Here is a 24,937-nt window from a genome sequence, read left to right as displayed (position 1 = left end):
GAATGAAAACATTTTGGTGGACATATTTCCTCTGCCAACGATTGTGAAGTTACTGGCTCAAATGAAAGGAAGCCATCAGTTTCCATTGACTGACTTGTCTGCAGCATACCACAAAGTGCCACTTCAAAAGAAGTAGAAGACTTATTACGTGCATTGTTTCATGTAGGAGGTTTCAAAATTGTGAGAATGACTTTTGGCCTAGTGTGGGCTGCAGGCGTTTTCCAAAGACTGATGCATCCAATTTTAAAGTGTGTGGTCTTTCAAGATGAGATTTTTGATTTTGGTAATTGCGAAGAATAGGGTAGAGCACTATTTTAAAAGTAAGGTGTTAACCATTTCAGAAGGAAAGGGCCAAACAAGAGGTTTTCATGAATACAAGTTTGCTTCTCACTCGGTCACATATATGACATCAAATTTGTAATTTGTGCAATTAGTGTTAAACCTAAAAAGGAATTGTTTGAACCAGTAAAGAATGCTCCCAGTCTGGTAAAGAAGGAACAGTTACAATCCTTATTAGGTTTAACTAAGTATTATTCAAAATTTCTGAGACAACTGCTACAAAATAATTCAGAATCTGACTGGAATGTAAGCATATTGGGAAAATGATTATGAGAACAACAACAAAAAGATATTAGTAGAGTGCCTTTCTTAAAGGAATATGATCCAAGTATCCAAAGTTTGATAACAACTGATTTGCGTTGTATATGTCCTGGTACTGTATTGACACAGCTGGTATAGAATTGAAAAAAGCTGGCAATAGCTTTTATTTATTATTTATTTAATTTATAAAGCGCACTATCACCTAACAGGCATCCTGGCGCTAAGCAACTCAAAGTTCAGAATAAGAATGACGCTGAGAGCCAACTATGTCTTGGGGCAGCCAGGTTTTCAAACTCCTAAACTAAAGGAGGTCCCTGATTTCTCTAAGCTCCAACGGGAGTTCGTTCCAAAGTTTGGCAGCTGCCACACCAAAGGGTCTACCACCTGGGCTGACTTTACTAAACCTTGGTACCTTAAACAATCTTGCAGAGGAGGAGCGGAGACTTCTCGCAGGAACATACCACTCAAACTTTCTCCGCATGAGCGCGGGTCCCAGCCCATGAAGGGTTTTAAAGACAAGACAGAGAGACTTAAACTGAACTCTCTGTCTCAACCGGAGCCAGAGCAACTCTGCCAAGGTCGCGAAGGAAGAAGACCTTCTGGGCCACCCCAGGGCTAACTTGGCCGCCGCTGACTGAATCCTCTGCAGTCTGTTCAGAAGAAACTTCGGAGAGTCAAGGAGCAGGGCATTACAATAATCTAGTCTGCTAAGAATCGTACTGCGCGCCACTAACGCACGCGCCTGAGGGGGCAGCAGAGCAAAGATTTTCCGCAATGATCTAATAATGGCAAAACAGCAGGCCACCGTTTTTTAACCTGGGCTTCCATAATAAGTTTGTTATCAAACATAATGCCCAGGTTACAGACCGTTTTAACTTTGCCTCACACTGCTGATCACCCACTGACGAACAATATTCGGTGACTATGCCAAACTTTGCCATGTGTGTGGGGAATAGAGCATTTCATAACCATTGTTCTGGAACTGCTTTTATTTGCAATTTACTGGCAGTTGGTGCAGACCTGGAAAGAAAGTAGACTGCATCACAGGGTTGCTAAGAAACCAGTTACGTACTGAATAAGCGTGGTGAATTTCTTCGTTTGGAGCTCACACCGCATTATCACCTGTTAGAATCAGTTTTCTGTATTAGAGAAAGTGAACAAAAGGTTTGGCCTACAGTAGCTACTCTGTGGGATTGCCTCTACTTCGGAAAAGGTTTTCTGAGGATGAACAATTCTGCATAGAAACTCTTAAAAACATTCTGGGTTTTCTTTGCCTGGCAGCACTTATCTTGTACGGAATCTAACTAGTGCAGCAGGCGTCAGAAGGAACCCGACTACATCAATCCTGGTTATCCTGCCCCTCAACACTCCTTCATTGTCACTCAGTTGATTTGATAACATTGTAATGGTTTCTGAAACCATTATGACATCACCAATGAGGGTGCTTTGACTTAGACAACCCACTCAGGGATTCTTTTATGTTTTCCTCAGCATTCATGGCATGAAAAGTTGAGAAGGTCAGAGTAAAATACAAGTTACTTCGATGTCTTGGCAGTGAAAGTTTCACTGCTTAACTAAGTCCGTAGGTTTAGCTTTGCTGAATGGACAAGGAGTGCTTTTCTCCTGCCATCCGTGACAGAGGCTGCACAACTCTGGTTCGAGAGAGAATGCAAGTATGGCATGCCACCAGAAATGAATCTGACCCAATTAAAATATGTGCAAGAAGCAAGGCAGCCAATGCCAACTTGCTCAGTAATGAATGCTAATGCTCTACCCAGATTTAAAATGTCAATTCTATTTGTCTATTCTACAAAGGAAATTGTAGTAATAGCAGTACCAAATATAACAATAACTTACGAGAAACAGCCACTTTTCTTAAAATTATTAGTACAGTGTAAAGGTCAAATTGAATTTTATTCAAAATGAATATTAACAAGATCGTCATTGACACTTGCCCCTTCAAGCAAAGATTAAAAACCACAAAGTTCATGCAGAAAATGTAAGTGCCTGGTTCAGCCCTTCAACACAGATGCATTTACAGGGTTATGGTAGGACGTAGGACTTAGGCTTGTGGGATGCTACATGTTTGCAAGAACTTCATTTTTCTTAAAGAAACAATCTTATGTAGGACAAAGGGATCCGGGCCCTCTGACATATAACTACTAGTACAACAATTCCTTTTAGGAGAAGAGGAAAAAACAAGTGCCTCCTGTTGATTACTTTACAGCGGTGAAGGTGTTTTGCGAAAAATCTACTTTGAACCATTGTGTGGGGCACTAGAGTCCGATTGGTGAGGTGGAACCTTGTCAAACGCTCAGTTCTGACACTTTTCTGCATACATTTCAAACCCATCACAGAACTTACTCGTTCCCCTCATGAATTTCGTCTTCTAGCTTGTGTTTCTTGCCACAGCGAAGGAAGTTCCTGTACAGAGAATAACAAACTAGTAAGTATGTTGGAATTCAACATAAATTAGGCACAAATATTCTTAGATGATTAACCATTATGTGGCAAAAATGTCAAATGATACTAACACTATTTTAATTTGCACCACCATTAAATTCAATATCATTGGTTAATTGAAACTGAAATTGGAAATAAAATACAAAGTATTTGCATCATACACTCACCTGCACTTTGGCTTACAACTCCTAGGGTTCCCATTCCACGCCTTGAAAGTCATTACCAGAGCAAAAAGGAATGAAGATGAACAATTTACAGGGTGTCAATGTGACACCCTGCCACCCTTGAATATGCTCCCGCTAATACCGATTCGGTAAATACCGAATCACCGAATCGGTAATAGTGAATGGCTTCCCATTCATTCCTATGGCCTCCAGGTCCATATGAATGAATGGGAAGGTATTTCTTATTACCGAATCGGTATTACCGAATCGGTAATAAGAAATATTACCAAATCGGTAAATTTTACCGATTTATTACCTACATCATATTTACCGATTCCAATCGGTAAAATTCGGTATTTAGGAATCGGTAAAATGAGATTACCTACATCTAGCCCCTATCTCCCGGTGCCTACAAAAAAAAATGAATGTGGCCTTGTGTAACGTAACTGGTGATCATGTAAAGCGCTCCAATACCTTTGGGTCGGGTTTGCGCTATAGAAATCTTCAAAAAAAGAAAAATATCTGTGCATAATTGTTTTTCCAAGAACATAGACGCCATACATCTTTTGTTTACTCCTGGATACATTCCGCAGTCCTATGCAGGCTACCCATTACAACACTATATATTGTTTCACTCCAAGGCCCAAAACACACCCCTCAAGCGCAGGGCACTGACAAATTTGCTGCTTTGCAAGGAGGTGGATGTAGCAATATTAAAGGAGATGCACCTCCTCTGTACTGACACTAAGCGCCTACATTCGTACTGGTATTCCACTCAATTCCACTCCCGTCATACACACAAGGCCAGGGGAATCGCTATTTTACTTCGTCGCGATCTCCCATTTACCATAGAGCAAAACAAACAAGATGATGGACGGAATGTTGCACAATGGCAAAACATTCACCCCCAGTCAAAGATCTGGGTTTAATCCATCGTTATTTTGCTCACCAAGCCACCCCAGTTCAGACATGGCCATATGCAAATCAGTCTTGGCCCTGTGCCTCATGGGAACAGTCCAGCCCGAACTGCCAAGCCATGTCTTTCCTGGACCGGAATCAAGCATCCTAGGACCGGTTTCTGGCTATCAGCCGTCTTCAGCCAGGATAGCTTGACTCCAGTGGCGTAGTGAGCAAGGGACCCACGTCTGACATTGTTCTGCATTCTGTCTATCAATTGTTCTTTTTCCATTTACCATAGAGAGCACCGATAGAGACCATGAGGGGCGTCAAATAGACATACGTGGCATGTTCGGTACTACACAACTGTGCAGAGTTTCAATTTATGGTCCCCCCAATCATGACAAATGTCTTTTTCACAGACCTTTTCCCACAGCTTTCTCATTTCCACAGGGGTGCCATAGTGCTAGGAGGTGACTTTAATGTCCCCCCGACACCCTGCCTGTGATCAATCCCACCCCGGCAAGGTGCACCTTGACCGCCAACAGCTTTGACCCAAGGCATTCTAGTTTTAGCATTCATGAATGCTTGGTGTTCTCACCATGTTCAAGACAAGGACTTACTCTAGTGTACATAAAACGTACTTCTGAATAGACTATTTTTTGACCTCACAGTCTCTAATGACTAGTCTTGTTGAAGCTAAGATGGACCTGAGTGTGATCTCCGACCATGCTCCCATATGACTGAGTTAGTCGGACGACTCTGCAACGTCCATTTTCCTCGCCCATAGATTTTAAACAAAGTTGCCTTTAGAGACCCAGTTCTCCGCAACTATATCAAAGACACTACTGAACACTAATTTCCTGAAAACAATACGGGGGATGTCTCCCCTGCGACTATGGGAGGCCGCGATGGCGGTTTTCCGCTGGGAGCTTATTTCCCATACGGCAGCCTTTGAACAGGCAAATAAGCTTCGTCAACAGGAGTTAGAGGCTCACATACGTCAGGCTGAGGTGCGTCACCTGGAGTGGGGCTCCTAAAGGACTCTGCTGGACTTACAACAGCTTAAGAATGAACAAGCATTTACAATGCAATGGTCTCTGCATTATTAAAGGTAGAGCTATTGGCATCGCTCATGATTTTTTTTTTATCATAAATAAAATGGCACTGTCATTTACATTGCCAATAGCTTAATTGTTAAATAAATGGCATTGTCATTTACAATGCCAATAGCTTAATAGCTCGCAAATGCATGACCTATTGCATTTACACCCACACTGAGCCACACACACAAAGCCACCCACACACACACACACAGAGCCACCCACACAGAGCCACACACACCCACACACACAGAGCCACACACACACAGAGCCACACACACACAGAGCCACACACACAGAGCCACACACACACAGAGCCACACACACAGCCACACACACACACACACACACACACATCCACACACAGAGCCCCACACACACACCCAGAGCCCCCCCCCCACACACACCCAGAGCCCCCCCCACACACACACACACCCAGAGCCCCACACACACACACACCCAGAGCCCCCCACACACACACCCAGAGCCCCACACACACACACACCCAGAGCCCCACACAAACACACACACCCAGAGCCCCACACAAACACACACACCCAGAGCCCCACACACACACCCAGAGCCCCACACACACCCCCCTAGAGCCCCACACACACACCCCTAAAGCCCCACACACACACCCCTAGAGTCCCACACACACACACCCAGAGCCCCACACACACACACCCAGAGCCCCACACACACACACCCAGAGCCCCCCACACACACACACCCAGAGCCCCACACACACACACCCAGAGCCACACACACACCCAGAGCCACACACACACCCAGAGCCACACACACACACCCAGAGCCACACACACACACCCAGAGCCACACACACACCCAGAGCTACACACACACCCAGAGCTACACACACACCCAGAGCCACACACACACCCAGAGCCACACACACACCCAGAGCCACACACACACACACACCCCCAGGAGAGCAAGCACAGCGAGGGGGCAGGGAAGCAAGCACAGTGAGGGGGCAGGGAAGCAAGCATAGCAAGGGGGCAGGGAAGCAAGCACAGCGAGGGGGCAGGGAAGCAAGCACAGCGAGGGGGCAGGGAAGCAAGCACAGCGAGGGGAGAAAGCACAGCGAGGGTGCAGGGAAGCAAGCACAGCGAGGGGGCAGGGAAGCAAGCACAGCGAGGGGGCAGAGGAACCAGGGGGCAGGAGAGCAAGCACAGCCAGGGGGCAGGGGAGCAAGCACAGCCAGGGGGCAGGGGAGCAAGCACAGCCAGGGGACAGGGGAGCAAGCACAGCCAGGGGGCAGGGGAGCAAGCACAGCCAGGGGGCAGGGAAGAGGATTGCTTAGAACTTGAGAAGTTGAACAAAAAGTCAGGACAATGAAAATGCTGTAACGATGTGCCAAATGACCAACACAGTACAATTATGCAAACTGTCTTAATTAAAACAGACATTTCAATAAATCCCTGCGCAAACCCCAAAAAGTTATACTTTCCGCAGCGGGGCTTAAGCCCAAATCAAGATCCTCTTAGTCCTAGAGTCGCGGTAAGCCTCCTTTGTCAGGGGACTCTCCCGATTTCTACCGGAAAAGAAGAGCTCGCATCAGCATGCCCAGAATAGCCCCGCTGAAACGCTGTTTTCAAACCCACGATCGGTCCTGGTGGGAGGGCCCGATCGTAATCACTCAAAGTGTGCCTGGATCTTACAGCTGGGAGGATACACAGGCGTAGGACAGTCACAGAGAAGCTGCAACTCATTCGCCACAGCTATGTTGCGCACTCAGCAACCCCCACCAGATGAAGCAGCCCGCCGGTCTCTCACCATCTTTAAAAGCCACAGAGAGTCAGAGTTCCGCCGCCTCGCCCAGCACCGAACACAGTCTTGTGTCTGATACCTGTGAGGGGGCGCTGTGCCCGACCCCTCTTGCCAGCGGCTGTATAAACATTGGCCGGCTATCGCGCTGGGTCCGCTTCACTTCAGGAGTGCTTCGGGATGCCCGGGGTGTTTCCTTTGTTCTGCTGCTCGGAGCTGGTGGTCGCCATCTTGCAGGTGGAAGCTCCAATAAAATTAGGATTTAATTCAGGCACAATTGACAGTTTTTAGACGCTGTCTGTAAGTCCTCGGATTCTATAAATGTTCCGATTCCAGAATTTGGCAACATTGGGGAATTTAAGCCTCATTTGCATGCTTTTTGAGGTCGGGGAATGCGGGTTCGACACGGAGCTTCGGTTCAGGCGGCCCCGCTTTTCTAAAGTTATTTTACGGTGTGGTACCGAGTTTATTAATCACACTTTTGCGACCCTTAAAGTGGCAGTAACAAAGTGGGCTGGCTGTTTAAAGAGTCCAGCAATCAAGCCTTTCTCGCAAGAACAATATAATGTAAAACAAGAAAAAAATTCAAACTTACATGCCGCAAAGGTCTGAAATTTCTGGAATCGGGGGCGTGTTTTTTGGTGAGTGACGGATGACGTCACAGGTAGAAAGAACGCAAAAAACACGCCCCCGAATCAGAAAAAGACGGGGCTTGGACCGAGTGACGCCCCTCTCCTCCAATGGCTGGCCAGCATTTAATAGGCCAGCCAATGGAGAAGAGGGGCGGGTTCCAAGCCCCCTCTAAGAATCATTAAATATCGGGCTCCGCCCACTGCTATGCAGTGCGACGGTCCCTCGACCTAAAAAAATAGTGATGCAATATATTTATTCTTTGAAGGCAATTGTTTTACTTTGTTTTTTTTATTCTCCTGCACAAATGATACATTACTAAGACTTGTGCACAAATTCCCTGAAGAATAAAAACGGCTCAATAAATCCAACAAAACCCCTATCTTTCCTAGCTAGCATGATGGGGGTTGCTGATGAATTCTTAATGGCACTCAAAATAGTAAATAAATGAACACCCTGCATGACTTGTCTAATAACTGAAATCAGAGAAAATATGCATCTCTCTTTCTGAAATGCAGTCTATAAAGCAGGTCCTGATACAACACACGAGTACAGGCCAATAAATATCCCCAAGTATTCCTCGAAGAGTCTGTCAGCAGCCCATTCACTTCTTGAATGTTTTATTGATTAGCCGGGGCCTAAAAGGACCCCGAGGTGAGATTTCGTCAGTAGGGGGAAGTCTGACTAATACTGCATGGAATGGTGTGTCATGGCCCTGCCCATTGTCCCATAAGTAAGATGTATGGGAGTGTCGGATGTTCTGCAATTTGAGCCTTCTCTGGAAAGCCATAGCTTTCTCATACATTCCTACTGAACTTACAGCTTGCCACTATTAAGGTTGAATTTTACAGAGCAATAAATATCCCCAAGTGTTCCTCGAAGAGTCTGTCAGCAGCCCATTCACTTCTTGAATGTTTTATTGATTAGCCGGGGCCTAAAAGGACCCCGAGGTGAGATTTCGTCAGTAGGGGGAAGTCTGACTAATACTGCATGGAATGGTGTGACATGGCCCTGCCCATTGTCCCATAAGTAAGATGTATGGGAGTGTCGGATGTTCTGCAATTTGAGCCTTCTCTGGAAAGCCATAGCTTTCTCATACATTCCTATTGAACTTACAGCTTGCCACTATTAAGGTTGAATTTTACGGAGAATATTTATCACAAATGTCCGCAAAAAAATGACATCCAAAATCAAAATTACATTTCGATTTCTTTATGAATGTTGTTTTATAAAAAAAACAGCTTCTAAGGCAAAACAAAGGAGTACTGAGCTACGAACATCTTGAAGGATTTCCCTAAGAGGGGCTGACGGCAGCACATTCATTTCCTGCATAGTGTGGACATTTATCAATCGTTGTAGAGTCCGGCCTTCTCAAAAAATCCATTGTGTGGTCAAGCTTTACTAGAGGAGTTGTAGCCTAATGAACAAAGCCTCATTTCAAGATGCTAATATACCTGTAGGTGCAGGATTTCGGAATATTACAACACTCATAACGGTCAGTATGTGGTTATTTCGACTGTACGTATAGAAGGAAGGTTCCAAAGTACGTGTGAATGTGTTTTATTTGATTTTTTTACGCAAATAGGAATTTGTACCAGGGCTCTATGTTTTTTCTCTGACAGCAAATCCGCTCATCTCACCTGACCGAGTTAAAATGTAAGAAGATATTGACATGAGAACCCACTACTTTCTTCATTCAGTTCATGGTTGTCTGCGGGGCACCAACACCTCTGATGTAATTTATGTTAGAAATTGCTCAGATATGGTATGAGGAGAGATGCCACTCACATCTATGCTAAGCACACGAGCCGCTCACACACTCGTCTCTGTAGGTCATAACTATGCATGTTTTAACAGCTGTAAATTCTGCCAACCTCTGCGTATTACGTGAATTACAACCAATACATGATCAATGATCTTCTGCCCTGCCCCATGATGTTTGTTGGATGGTAACAGCAGAAAAAGGAAAAATAGCATGGACTCAGCATCTGCACACACAAAAAAGTGAGTCTGTGTGTGTGCATGGGCACATGGTTGTGTATCTAGCATGGGGAGGGCATGGTCTGCGAACACAGCATGGGAAGGATATTAGCTGTAGATGTACGGATAGAGCAAGTCATTTGTGCTTGGGGGAGCACAACTGTGGATGTGCACACTAGCCCAGGAAGGGGTTGGCTGCGCAAGTGTATCTAATTCTCCCTGAGACTGTAGAGTTATTTGCTGAGCCAGCATAAACAGGGTAGGGCATAGAGAACAGGAACGGTGCATATGCACGCAGCAATAGGAGATTGTGCGCTGTGGGTGTGCACACAGAGTCAGGCGGGCAACTAGAGCCAAATTTGGGGTGGGGGCTGAAAAATATTTCGGGGGGGGGGCTAATTCTTTAAACCATAGACAGAGTGGCTGTAAAATGGGGTGAAAACAAAACAAAAGCCTCATTTACAAGTATATGGTCTTTTAAAGACCTGTTAAGTACTCAGGTGCGGCTGCAATTAGATTGTCGCCAGCCGCCGAAACTGTCTCTGCCCGGGCTGACTCACACGACGGGGGGGGGGGGGGGGCCGAAGCCCCGTGAGCCCAATGGATGTTGCTCGCCTGCACAGAGTCTGCAGATGCAGAGACTGTGGTTGTGAACACAAAACTATCAGAGGGCATGAACTACAGATGTTCTCGCTGAGCCTGCAGATGGCATTTACATGTGGGTGTATGTGCACACAGAGCCCGGGGAGGCACAGACGGGGTTATGCACTCATCTTTCGCATAACATACACTTTGGGCGTGCATAAACTTTGCAGAAATTAAAAAAATGGGTGGGGAAGGCTACATATAAAGTCGAGAACATAGAGTATAACTATGCAGTGTGCGCACCAGAGCGTACCAGTGTTGGGACAGTGACTGCACACACCTTGGGGATGGGGGCTGACTATAGAGCCACACAGGGTATGGGGGGCATTCGAAGGCAAAGACTGTGGATAAGTAAATGATTCTGGGAGAGTGCATGGGCTCTGTATGTAGTTGCAGAGATTTGGGTCATGGGGTGGGCTGCGCTGCTCTCCTAAGCGACTAGAGGTTTATGTGAACAGAGCCTTGTCGGGCGGGCGGCATACGGACGCGCGTCTAAGAAACGCAGGGATTATAGATGTGCCCATAAAGCCGGGTGCACAGAACGTGGATAGCCAGCTATGATATACCCAGGGAAGGACATGGATCTCCACACAGAGTCTGGAAGGGCATCAGCCGTTGAACGCGCGCCTAAGAAGTGCATGGACTGCAGATGTGTTCCCATGGAGCCGGTTGCCACAGACTGTGGATGGGCTACTAGAACCAGCAAAGACATGCCTGGGGAAGGACATTGGCTCACCACACAGAGCAGAGCTGTGATTCTGAGTCTAAAATAAACTGGGATCGTTTATGCATGCCGTGTATGTCCTCCCTCTTGTCTCTCAATCCCCTCCCTTTTCGCAGCCCCTTCAAGATAATAACCTCACCTCATATTCTCCCCGTTCTGGGATGACCGGGCAACTGCCTCCATGGGTCCGGGGCTCTTCCTTACAGCTGCGGCACATTCTCCCCTCCCCTTTCTTAATCGCGGCTAGATTTTTTCACTGCCTGCAGAAGTACGTATACTACAACAGCCATGAATGTCTCCAAGTGCACATTGTACAGGTACACCCTCCATACACACAAGCGCACTGAAGCCGCCTGCCAGGTGCTACAGCCACGTGCACGAGGACTGAGCACAACACGCGTGAAGTGACCATGCAGCGGCTGGTTGCAGTCAGCCAGTGTGCCCTGCCGGGCCAGTGTGGTGGTATTTCGGGTGGGTGAAGGGGCAAAGGTGGATAAAATGCGGAGACCTGTTTGGCGAACACTGCGATGTCCTCGTTGAAAGAGTCGGAGGAGCAGACATCGCCCCCGGCCACGCCGGGCTCCCGGGGGGGGGTGGGGGTGCAGGTGGCCAGCTCGCACTTCTCAAAGACCAGGGCGAGAAGGGGGAAGAACGGGCCACGCCGGGCTCCCGGGAGGGGGGGGGGGGGTGCAGGTGGCCAGCTCTCCCTTCTCAAAGACCAGGGCGAGAAGGGGGAAGAGCGGGCCACGCCGGGCTCCGGGGAGGGGGGGGGACGTGCAGGTGGCCAGCTCGCACTTCTCAAAGACCAGGGCGAGAAGTGGGAAGAGAGGGTGGCTGCGGGGGGGGGGGAGAGAGAGCATGTTAAAATCAGGAGTCACACGCGGAGGGGACACAGGCGTTGGTGAGCACGCGCTGCCCTGGGCCAAGGACTGGGAGGGTGAATAGCACATTGAAACCCCGCAGGCACCCCCATGTCTAAACATGCAAGAGCTGCACAGCGCGCTGCTCTCCTTCCGCCCGTCTGATCATCTCCCACTGTGGCTCGGTCTGCTCGAGCGGGCCGAGCTGCTGATGCCAGGAGCAGAGTCTGAACGGCCTGGTGATTTGAAAATCACCAATGTTACCCACACAACCGCATGCGAGTGTACGTTTCCTAACACTCGCCTTCCCCTCCTTCTGGACCTCATGGCCACCGAGGTTGTGCGTCGCTTGTGAGACACCTCGCAATGCCTTCCTGCAGCGGGCCCATGTCTTCTTTAGACCCACACGTAGCTTTTTGCTCCCGCCCGATATCTGCCTCAATCCGCCGCATTCGATCCGCCTCCTTTCTCCGTTGTCAGCCGCGCAGAAACCACAGACCAGGTTTCGCCGTGCCTGGCGGGCATGCAGCAGCATTTCCTTGAGGTCCCGATGACCCCCAAGAATGGGAGCGGGAATGTGGGTGGCAGGCGGAAAATAATAAAAAACATTCTCTTTTCATTAGAAACAAGAAACAAGGCTGCCCCCGTGTGTTGTACACCTCCAATGAGAACTGCATTGGACGGGAAAGAGAGGCAGGACGGGGCGGAAGAGACCAATCGTAAACGGCAGAGGAGAGGAAAGAGAGGGCGAGGAAGATAGACAGAGGAGGAGAGTAAGGAGAGCTGGAAACGAATACAAGGATGAGTTGTAGGAGGAATTCTAGAGGACAGGAAGAGAGAGCGCAACGGCTTACCTTCACTGCAGAAAAAAAAAATGGCGGCCGCAAGCTTCCTCAATTTTCGGATTCGGGGGCGTGTTTTGCTGTTCTGAGTGACAGACAACGTCACTGTCTATAGAACAGCAAAACTTACGCCCCCAAATCCAAAAAAGACGGGGCTAAATTAGAGTGACGCATCTCTCCTCCAATGGCAGGCCTCCGTTTAGGAAGCCAGCCAATGGAGGAGAGACGGGGCAGGGAGGCGGGTTAAACAGTACTACTAAGACACATTAAATCTCCGACCCCAGACTGCGCAAGCGCAGCCTTTAGGTCCTCGACCTAAAAAGGCTGCTAAAAAGCTGCTGTATTTCAAACACACGTACTATGAAAAAAGGGTGATAAAGCAGTCAGACTCCTCGACCATAAATGACGCATCCATTCCACCAGGAACCACATTTGGAAGTTGATCGATGACAAGGATCTTCTCCTACGAGAGACGAAGCAGATTTTAGTGATTTTCGCCGATTACTATTGCACCTTGTACCGGGATGAACAGCTGGAAGCTCAACATCAAGATGATCATTTGGCTTCTTAAGTCCCCCGCCCCTACCCCATCCCGGATAGGTCAGAGGAGCTGCATCTCCACTAAGACATTACAGCTGAGGAGGGACAGATAGCCATATGCAGCAATAGGTAGCCTTCCCATGCGCAAGGCGCGTGGTCTTGATGGCTATACTGCCCCTTTCTATAAAGCTTACACCACTCTTTATACTGAACCTTTGGCAACGCTTTTTTGCAAACTGGAATTGTCACAGATACCATGTGAAGAGTCACATATCGTTCTCCTCCTCAAACCAGGGAGGCCTATCTAACTCTGCCCTTCTTACCGGCCTATAGCCCTTCTCAACTGCGATGTGAAGCTGTTTGCTTCCATTCTGGTTGTCCAACTTCAGCACATATGGCCTACCCTCATCGCACCGACTCAGTCTGGCTTTATTCGAAATAGACAGACTAACAACACCTGGTTAGCGTTCGCCCTTATGGAGGTTGCAGAACGACATCGTCAACCGATGGCCCTTCACTCTCTCGGCCCTAAAAGGTGTTCGACAGGGTGGACTAGAGTTATCTTACTAAAGGGCTTGACGAGATCCATTTAGGGCCCAGGATGAAAGCCTTAATTTTAACTATTTTTCATAGACCCTCAGCCAAACTCAAAGTTAATAGCTCTGGGATGCCCTTTATCCCCCTACTGTTTCTGCTCTCATGCTGGAACCATTTGTGGCTACAGTTCAGGCCGACGCCCACAATTCTGCCATGGCCGCCGATGGTGTAGAACATAAACTGGCCTTATTATTATAAGTGTCATTCTCAAATTGGAAGAGATGAACCCTTGAAGTCTGGTGTCTCTGGAATGACAATTTAAAATCCACACTTATGTCATATTTTAAATTGCAACTCTAAAAAAGCCACTTTTAGAAAGTTGGCATTTTATTACTTTAGCCATTTGGTGCCTGTAGCCGGTCTCTGCTCACATCTGGGTGTAGTTGACAGTTGGGCGTTCTGTATTCCTTTGAGACAGCAACACACACAACATGGGAGCTTAGGTGGATCTCAAAGGGACAACTCTGCCTGGATGGGAGGGATGAGCTGGACACAGCTTCACACACGAATCGGCTGTTTCCTGTCCCCACACACAGGGCTGCATTCCCCCAGTACAGAGTCAGGGTAGGAAGAGAGGACCTCTTTGCACTTCAATTGCATGTCTGACGTCTTCCCTACTTCAAAGACACCACTGAATATAAGTACTGGACCTCTGACACCACCACTTTAGTACACTTCTCGACCTGTGGATATCCTGCTAGGAAGAAGGACCTGTGCTGCCGATGTTGGACTGCACTCTGCTGGACTAATGCTTTGCTGTGGTGAACTATTGCCCTCTTGCCTGGGTGAGACGGACTGGTCCTGCATCACTTGAACACAGAACCCAGAGTGACTCCAAGAGCTAATAGCCCAGCCTTACAATCTGAAGCCTCAGGGACATAATAGGCTTCCAACTGCACCTGGACTCTGCCATCTGTAAGCCTATCCTGCAAAGTGGTGCCACCTTAGTCCTAGAAGTGAACCTAAGGTGCTAGCCAGCAGAACCAACGCATCTTCTTTGCCGAGTGATTCATCCCCAAGCATAACCCAGGCATATCCTCGGCTGAGTGGCGCATGCCCAAGCAGAAACAATGCATTGTCGCTGCTTCGTGTACTGAACCCATTGCAAAAGACTCGTATCACTTCTGCCTTTTGCATCTTGGGACTAACACATCTTGGGATCCGTCGCTATGCAAATCTCTTCCCAGCGCAAGCTCTTCGCATCTCTCAACGGCAAAACTTTGCGTAGCAGCTTCACTGCTCATCGGGACCAACACATCGTTCCTTCTGCGCATCGCATTCTTAACACCGGACTTCATATCACAAGCCCAGTCGATAGGATCCAAGACGTCAACGCATCAGGACCTCGCAGCGCAGCCTCACAGCATCTCGAAACAGACACAATGCCTCTCCTAAACGAAGTATCTTCAACGTAGAACCATGCAACACTCAGCAACCTCAGATGGAATACTGATCAATGACAACTTCCTGAAAAAGGCAAAGTTCAATGCCAAATGCTGCAGTCCAGCCTTGTGTGTTGGTTCACAGGAAGGACACATTAATCTGGAAAAGACCAGATTGGTTCCCTTATAGGAGGGAACACTTTAATGTGACCTTCCAAAGCATTTTTGACCGCAAGTATCTTGAAAAAAGAAATCTGCTATGGAGTGTTCATATAATCTGATTATAGCAAAAATACAATTTTCTGGAGAGAAACTGTAATTTTGGTAGGCTAGATGTAGGATAAGGGATGATGACATTATACTGACAAGATCAGATCATGCAATCAGTGCTGCACCATACAACCAATCTTCCACTTCATTGCATAACAAGACCTTGAAGGTCATTTTTCCCCTTCAGAACCTCCATGCAAGCATGTGGAAAATTTAGTTGTGCGTAACAACTTGACTGCTAGAGACATGCTGTCAAATTCAAAGATGTTATACTGGGATGTTGAATTTGCCCTTTAAGTCTAGTGAGTAGACTCTGTGTATGTGGCAGTCTTTTGCGAGGCCTGATCAATACCTGGAGGAGATCCGGTCACCACTTCTGCCTCAGCCAGTCTGATGCAACTAGTCATTTTTGATTGAGTTTTGTGCAAATTTGGGATGAGTGGAATCAGTGGTAAAAGCATAGAGAAATCGTTTCAACCACTCCAGTAAAGCTCCTCAGATTTATGCTGTGAATTCGTCCAACTCATTACAAGATGAACAAGGCCTCGAGGACGCAAAGATGGTATTATCATCTAGTGTCTAACGGTGTTTCCTCAGTAGGTTCCAGTTCAGGGCTGTAGCTGAAAACATATACACACATATATATATTTCCTCTCAAATGCCCTGAGTTTTTTGCATTAATTTCATTTCAGGATTCCCTTCTCTGTTCCAGACGCGTTTCGAGGCCATCGCCTCTTCTTCATGGGCTGCTACACAGGGGAAATGACTGACTCACCAGTGTTGTCTCTTTAGTTGCTTTATTGAGAACACCACCCACTTTGGGCGTTACACACAAGAGTTGCACAATAGCATGCTGGTTCATGTAGTCTCTAAGGTGAGTCGAAAAGTTCATTGTCTCTGTCTAATTATTAAAAGCTTGTTTTAGTCCTTAAGTAGGTTTGGTTGCCAAACATGCAGCCCCTTGGCAAAACGAAGCCTGCAGTTTGGCAACCAAACCTACTTAAGGACTAAAACAAGCTTTTAATAATTACGCAGAGACAATTAACTTTTTGACTCACCTTAGAGACTACATGAACCAGCATGCTATTGTGCAACTCTTGTGTGTAACGCCCAAAGTGGTGAGTCAGTCATTTCCCCTGTGTAGCAGCCCATGAAGAAGAGGCGATGGCCTCGAAACGCGTCGGGAACAGAGAAGGGAATCCTGAAATGAAATGGATGCAAAAAACTGCAAGCAGCCTCGAGCTTTCAGACCGGATGGTAGGAGCTGCATCGTGTGACCCCTGTAAAGCTCAGGGCATTTGAGAGGAAATATATATATATATATATATATATATACACACACACACACACACACACACACACACCCCTTGTTCTTCTCGTAATAATAAGGAGTTGGCCGAATTCACAGTATAAATCTTGCAGTGAATACAATAAAATAATCCCGCGCCCACCCCATGTGAGAGTTACATGACTCTACTTTTGGTCCTGATGAAGGTGGCACAGAAGATGGTCCACCGAAACGTGCATAGATCAGCAATATACGAATGGGAATCCCTCTCAGAGACATTCATAAAGAAATACATTGACTGGATACAAATGTACCATTAAAAGTAACCTGATTAGTCTTGGACAACAGGTTCTTTAGAAAAGCTTTTTGAGGATCTCCTACAGGACGGTTCTGTCTGGAGTATGAATGATAGTATGAGTGCGATGGTAAGATAGGAGAGAATGCAGGTGTGTAGTTTTAGTGTGGGGTTACCTTTGTATTTGATGTTTATTATCTGAACTTATAAATTGAAACTTATATTGTGGACATGGTTATCTACAAATCTTCAATCTTTTTTGTACTTGTGCATTAATGATATGCAATTGTAAATAGTGTGTTTTATCAATAAGTAATGCAGTGAATTTTGATATATACATTTTTTATATTGAAAAGATTTCTTAGAAAATAAGTATGCAGATATAAAAAATAATAAAATGTACATTCTGAAATGATATTTTGTGTGTCACATTGTAGGTGGGGACTGGTTTAGGCAACGAGCCATAGGAGGCCACAGCTAAAGTAATATAGCTCGTATAAGAGGTTTTGTTTCAACATTTTGTTCTCTCTTCAGAGAGTCTCTAAGTGTAGGCCTGAATGTAGACAATATAAACCTGGATGTCACGGAATGCGTCCAGGCGTGGTGAATTCAAGGACTGAATTGAATTAATGGACATTGTAGGCGAGGCAGTAAAAAAATAATGTAGTGCCTGGAAGCCGATGGAAATGGTCTAGATGTCAACTGATGCTTTTTCAGGGTATATGAAGGCGCTGGTGGCGATTTGTGCCTTTTACGTTGATCTCAACGGTGGTGAGTTTGTTGTCAAACCCCTGTCAGTCTTGAGAGCCTCTAGGTCAACAGCGTTACAGATTTGTGAAGCTTCGTCACAATGAACCTTCCCTTGGTGTCAAACATGTTGCATAGAGGTTTTTGACATCAACGACTTTGACGTCAAAGAGGCGTGTCATCTGGAATGGTGACAAAGACTGTTTCCTGTCATCTCTTCTTCCTTCGTAAAATATTCCTCTTAGAAAGTCTGTTGGAGGTGTAGGCATTTGGCGGGGCAGCACTCTGCTTCCCCAGCCATCATGTCTCTAACTTCCCCCTGAAGCCTGATGCCTTCTCCATCTTGTAATGTCCTTATGGACATTTTTTAGGGAGAACACATGTTCCTTGGTTAAATGGGAGGTTGGTAAACACACCACCCAGACTTTTTGTTTTTCTTAAGCTTTTTTTGCTCTGAAATCAGTGTTAAACCTCCAGATGTTCTAGAATTTTTCCCACAGCGGGAAAAGAAACTGAGGGAAGCAACTGCCAGTAAGGTGCATCATGGGCAGCAAAAGTTCCTGGACTCTGAAACGCACATCACCTCTTTATAATATAAGCCATCAGGCTGCATTTTCCCCCCTCAAACACCGGCAGTCTTTGCACGTTTTTATATTTCAAATGCTGCAACAAAAAATGTAAATAGACTCAAGTATTTTACAGCTTACGCTTCAGTAAAAGCTTTGCCTTGGTTAGGCTGCAGAAGGGTTTCTCAACTCATGTGGATGTTGGCACGCTGTACATACTATTACATGTACAAATAGGACTTTAAAGTGTTCGGGGTTCATGGTGGAGAGGAGAATTCTTCTAACAATTATGCCCATCAATGAAGATCCAACGATGCAGAATGGATGATACGGATATCTATGAGAAGAAGGAGTGTTGGGCTAATCAGAGAGGCTACTGGTTTCAGGTAAAGATTGTAATGTGACACATCTTTGCACCATTTGTCTTCGTTCTGTGCATGCTCCACACCCTTCCAATGAAGCCTCAGTTTTGACTGTTTGGATCGAAGGAGTTTTCTGGACGAGAACTCCATGGACCATGTTCAAATCAATGGCACAGCACACCAGCACAGGGATTGGATGTCACTTCTGGACACTGAATAATATTGGCCCTAGCATCTGCCTTACAGTAGCAGTAATTGTGCATGCCAGCATACCAACGTACGATTTAGGCAATTGTAAGTATTTCTGATCCTAGCAAGTGTTTGGTGGCTGTTTTGAGCGGTGATACTTTCAGTAGATTATGTTGTTCTCTTTCAGGTGTTAACTTACTTCAAACCAAGTTAATTGTCACACCATATATGTGGGAATGCTGCAAAATGTAAAGTCTTATGCTATAATTTCCTGTGGTATTTCGAATAGGGTTCTTTCTGTAAATGAGGATTTTCATGTGTATTTCTTTAACGTAGAGATGATGCAGGAATCCTACTCACTCAATACTTCTTTCTAATGCCCATATATTCAATATAATTGGGAGTCATCAAAAATAGAAAACAAGCAAAGTTGACCAATGGAGCCTATGACTAGACATTCTGGTGGAAAAAAAGACAAAACAACCTCTTTAAATGTCGGTTATCAGGGGAAAGTGTTCACAGGGATCCTTTTTCGGCGGCCTGAAAAACAACGTAACACAGTTCTAGGGAAGATGTGGTATACCCTCTCCAGCTTCAATTACAAGTTTCTTAAATCCTAAATGAACCTAGAAAGGGAGAATCACAGCACGTGAATACACAGAAGGTTTAATGCTTAGAACATTTTAGGCCGCAGAACTTTTAATATCAATGCATTGGAGTATAGTTAATAATTTTGTACCAAATATAATTAGAACTGTAGAGACGTAAGCCCACATTACCCTTGTAATAAGTCAACATGATTTCTGTCAAAGTATTAAACTGCCAATCACTTCTTACCTTTTAATATGTTGTGGGGAAAACCTTAGGATTTCTTCAGAATTGGTAAATCCACCCAACGTTGCAAGAGGAACCAATGGGTTTGTGATTTCAGCAATAGAGGCAAGATTCTGATTGCTCGACACATCGATGTAACTATGCAGAATATTTTTGTGCCCCAACTTGGCTGTTCCATTTAATCCAGCACCACCAAACTGGGATTGGTGCTCCATGATTTCAGCGGGACAGGACCTTTAGTCAAAAATGGCAGCAGAGTGAAGCAAATCCAGTGGGCATATTTCAGACAGTCCACATATGCTCCTCTTCATAGTCACAGTTCCAGATTTCACCTGTAACAAAAACATAACTGAAATTAGCAATAAGACAAGCCTGTGGAAGAGAAGGTTGCTTTCAGGTGACCCAATGACTCAAAGTCATTTGAGTATCCTAATATTTTTTCTGGGGACCAGCACATATTTGCAGAGCTGAAACCAGGTTCCTGAAGTGCTATTTAGCCTATATTCATATACATCTTGTGGAGGTCAATGTACTCTTTTAAAAAACAATATCTCCCTGTGCGCCTGAGAAGAACCAGTTACCATTCACCTGTCAAGAGGAAATAAGGGTAGCCAATAGCAATAGGAAATAATCTTAAGTAGGAAAGAGAACCATAAGCATGAATATAAATCAAGCTTCATCTTACTCGCTATGCCTGGTCTTACTCTGGTGTCCAACTTGGGAGCAATTCCCATAAAAACAGAAGGGAGGTGATGACATAGCATCTTCAAGGCAGGTTTTAAGAAAAGAGGACTGAACACTTTCTGTTTTTGGAATTTCAACCTAGGAAGAGACCTACATTGAATATTTCCTTCAGAAAACATGTAAATTATGTAGCTGCCCTTCAAACACCACCAATGGGCATAAATCTCACAAAATGCTACAATGTCACTATTGTCCTTGTCAAACCAAGAACATGGTATTAGGCCTAATGTACAAATGTGTTTTGCAGTTGCAAAGGTTGAAATCCAAGAAAATAGAGGGTTGCAGTGAGAATATATATATTTTTTTAATGTACCAAGCCTCCATTACGAATCAGAAAATTATTTTGGACTGGTAAAAGGGCTTTTGCAATCTATTATGAACTGCAAATAAAGGGGTTGTATGAAAGATTCCTTGGGTCCTACTTGGAATACACAGTTGGAGGTATCAGTAGTTTGTGACCACAACTGTGCTCGCAAACCATTCATCGGTTACCGACCTTCAAGCTGGGATGGTAAAGGATGTGCAACGGAATATTGTACTGGTGGAGTTGATTCCCCTTTAGGCCTTGTGAAGGCTCCTCTTGAAGCATTTCCACGCAGAAACAAGCATTTGCAATGCAATAGGTCTCGCATTTGCGAGAGTTTGAGCTATTTGCGTTGTAAACGCTAGTGCCTTTTCGCTATGTGTTTTAAAAACCTGCAAGCGGTGCGCAAACACGCACTTTCCACTTATAGTCTTTGCTTACGAGAAGCAAGTCTGGCAGTAAAAGAGACGCAGTTACTGCCAACATTGCTTCTCATATGCGACAACTATAAGTACAAAGTGCGTGTTTAAACACCGCTTGCTGGTTTTTAACCCCTTGTGTGCGCGTGATGGCCATCCGAACCCCACCCACTCATTAATTCCCCTGCACCGCTTGGGAATTGCACCGTGGTCAAAACAACATAAATAAATGGCATTGTTATTTAAAATGCCAATAGCTGAAACTCATACAAGCGCCAGACCTATTGCATTGTGATTTAGTGTTCAATAGGGTGCAATATGTAAACAATTCATGTCCTCCTTGTCTTTAAATAAAAAATGTCCAGGTACATGTCCATATGTATTGATTAATTGCAACATTACATTTCTGTAACAAATAAGCAGACATTAGCCATGGTCAATACGTCGAGTAAATTTGAGGCTAAACATGCAGTGTCATCATGGTGCTGATATAATTTGTTTATATGCTTTTATCTATGGCATTTTTGTGTTTTTGAACAATGACTGTATGCACAAACAAAATGACCAAGACGGCTGATTGTAATATTTTTTCCCAAAATAGTTTTATAATTTGTGTATCATTTTGATTAACAGCACTGAAATAGTTCCAATAGAATTAATACAAAGTGTTGGGTGTTGCTAGCTGTCTTTTTATGCACAAAAATATTTGGAAAAATGGAATAAAGAGTTTGTTTGAAGGAAAACAACATATCTTTGAGAAAACCAATTAAAGAAATCTAAAAATATTTACCAAAGTTATGTTAAATAATTTTTTCAAGAAACTGAAATGAACGTTGTGAATAAACAAATAATTCCACATAAGGTAGGCACCGGAGATTAAGTGATATGCCAAGAATCACCGGGTGGTGAGCCGACATCAAGGCTCAAACCTGGTTCCCCAGCTCCAAAGTTGGCAGCTCTAGCCGTGAGGCACATCCTTTTGAGAGACAGCAAAAGGAGGTGTAGCAGTGGTAACATTTTGAGCTCCTGGGAACTAGCGATCGTAATGGAAACCCATGTGTATCTGTCCTCCAGATAAAAACGTTTTCTTGCTAAACACAAATATCTTGTTAATAAAAGTAAACACTTTTAAAGAAAATAGAGCCGAAAAACAAATTAGGGTGTCACTTGATTGTGATGGAAATGGTTTTACACAAGCCTGGATGTGCACGGATCTCTGTACTCCCACCCACGGCCATCTCCAACAGTACACAAATGCACTAATCCCACGTGGTGGCAGATGTGTTTAACGAATGAGCACATCCATTTTAATTAGCCCGTCTGAAGATATTTATTCAAAATGGTGAGCTTTCCCACTAAAATGTCATTGACTAGAATCAGTGGTTCTGCCTTCCAGCAGTGGCGCTAGAAACTGGCTAGCAGATCTCTGCTTGTATTTCCCACTTCACTGAGCCGGAAACAGGTTAAAGTGACTCAGAAAATCCCTTCCTCTACCTGCAGCAGTTTGAAAGCTGCAGTACAGATGCTTCCAGAGCTAGGATTACAAGAGCTTGTCCTGCCATCTCTGACAGAAAACAGATCCAGAAAGAGCCTTTGGGGACCGCGCTTATTTTCAAAGGTAACTCATTGCTCATATTGGAGGAGTCAGTTTGTTTGCAGGCATTTTTGTCAGGGACAGGAAAGCCTGTGCCACAATCATCTGTTAGCAATACACGCACTAGAAATAAAAAAGTTAGTGCGTTTATCGTTGCCAGCTGATTGCACAAGCGTGCCACAGGCTTTGCTGTTACTAATGCTGCTTATTTAAAATGGTGATGGTGACCGGCAGCGCTTTCCATGATCACCAGTTACATTGCACAATGACAGTTTAATATTTTTTTGTAGACACTGGTAGATTAATCGGCTGGTCAATTAAAGAAATGTAAGTAATGTCCTGAGCTGCCGATTAATCTCCCCGTGTCTACAAAAAATATGAAACAGTCACTGTGTAATGTAACTGGTGCTCGTAGAATCGCTACAACTATGAAACAAAAATCCTAAGAGAAGAGGCGAGACCAGGGAAGAAAGAAAGGTTACTGGGAGGAAGGAAGAGAACCAGAGAAGGGACCAGGAGAAATAAACCGCGAAAGTGAAAAAAATGCGGGGCCACGAAAGTGAAAGTGATCGCGAACAAGCTTGCAATGCATGTGGCGAGTGATGCGCGCGCAGCAGTAATCACCGGTGTGTGTGATCATTTTCGCGGCCGCTTTGATGTTCTCAGTGGCGGCGCGGCTCATTGAGAACATCAAAGCGGCCGCGAAAGTGATCAGCAGGCTGACAAATGGTGCGCGCTCCCGGCGCACATGCACTGTACCTGATCCGCCTGCAGCCTTTGGGAGCAATTTCAGAAGCCCCACTAAATATCTCGCAAAGCATCGCTTACGCGATAGCTAGGCGAGACCTAAAAAACCCGTAAAAAGAACAGCAACTGTACTATCAATGGTTACTTACATATATAGTAAATTATTTCCATTTCCCGTTTGGGAATCCACATGCATGGTTGGAGGTCCACTGCAAGCTCCATCCCTGCATTCGCAGCCAATCACAGGGGTAACAAATTGCGACCTGTCTAGTTATTGGAAAGGTCTCTGTGCGACAACTTGCAAATAGATAATTTGTGCAACATATTTGAAGACAGGCTGCATCACAAAATGATTTCCAATCTGTACACAGACTTTTGGAAACTGCATATCTCTGCTTTATGAATGGAAATAGTACCTCCAGGCCATGATTCTATCAGGAAGCAAAGGATCTTGCAGTTCAGAACAGCGTTTAATTCATAAGACCACCATCTCAAATGATGACCTTAGAGGCTGAATAGACCACGTGTACCAAATCCATGACAAAAGTTCTCACTGCGAAGAATTTAAATCTGCACTGAACATTCAGGACAGAGTAAATCCTCACCTGAGGAAGCATGATGTGGGGCAGACATGTGGCAAGGAAGAGCAGCCCTTAGACATGAAAGAGGAAAGCGCATAGGGATGAAATTAACATTCTGAGCACTACAAACTGACAGGGTTATTCCCTTGCCTGGCAGAGCTGACAAGTTTCTTCAAGAAACCAACTCTAGGCCTATGGACGGTTTCGGTTCCAAGAACTTTATGACCCTTGAAAGCAGAAGATTTGAATTAACTACCAATGGGTTTCTTCTGGGGTATTAAGCAAAACAGATGAATGAAATGGTCCTGAATGTAAAGGATTTAAAATAAAATGTGAATCAAATCTACTTCTGCAGGCACTGTTGGTTTTCCAAGCCTTAAAGGGGTCAACCTTATCACATGGCACTGTTAAATGTTTACTGAACATGCTTTTATAAGGGGTCTACCTAATATGAAGATTCTCTGACCGCTGTAATGATTTGCAGATTGTAATTTGGGAAAGGGTGCATGCGTGATGCAACACAATTGTACTCATCCATTCATAAATTTCAGTTTAATCTGCAGATCTCATGCTCTAAAAGTCATTCCTTAAACCGGATCATGTTGCACAACTTAACATCACGCATCTGATCACTTTTCTAATCTGCTGGCCCAACCACCCCCACATCACCTTTCAAACGTCCAAAGCTACATTAGTAAAAGGGAAAAAACGTACCTCGCCACAAAAGATGGCACCTCTTTATCAGACTTTGGGTTAAAGGGACCACAACTGCCCCTTCG

The 24,937-nt window shown here is 45.1% G+C and overlaps 1 protein-coding gene across 2 annotated transcripts in view; it reads right to left on the bottom strand.

Moving 5' to 3' along the window:
* LOC144792175 (coiled-coil domain-containing protein 117-like) overlaps positions 1-24,937 on the bottom strand; it is a 174,236-nt gene that overhangs the window by 94,911 nt on the left and 54,388 nt on the right. For both annotated transcript variants that reach the window (XM_078667076.1, XM_078667077.1), the window contains exons 2-3: positions 19,773-20,101; positions 2,965-3,024 (exon numbers count right to left, since the gene is read on the bottom strand). In XM_078667076.1, the coding sequence (XP_078523202.1) occupies positions 2,965-3,024; positions 19,773-19,984 (272 nt within the window). In that variant the 5' untranslated portion in view covers positions 19,985-20,101. The remainder of the gene's footprint in view (positions 1-2,964; positions 3,025-19,772; positions 20,102-24,937) is intronic.

This window comes from Lissotriton helveticus, chromosome 11 (genome assembly GCF_964261635.1).
Source record: "Lissotriton helveticus chromosome 11, aLisHel1.1, whole genome shotgun sequence".
Classification (NCBI taxonomy): Eukaryota; Metazoa; Chordata; class Amphibia; order Caudata; family Salamandridae; genus Lissotriton; species Lissotriton helveticus.
This window is presented reverse-complemented; position numbering and strand designations above follow the sequence as displayed.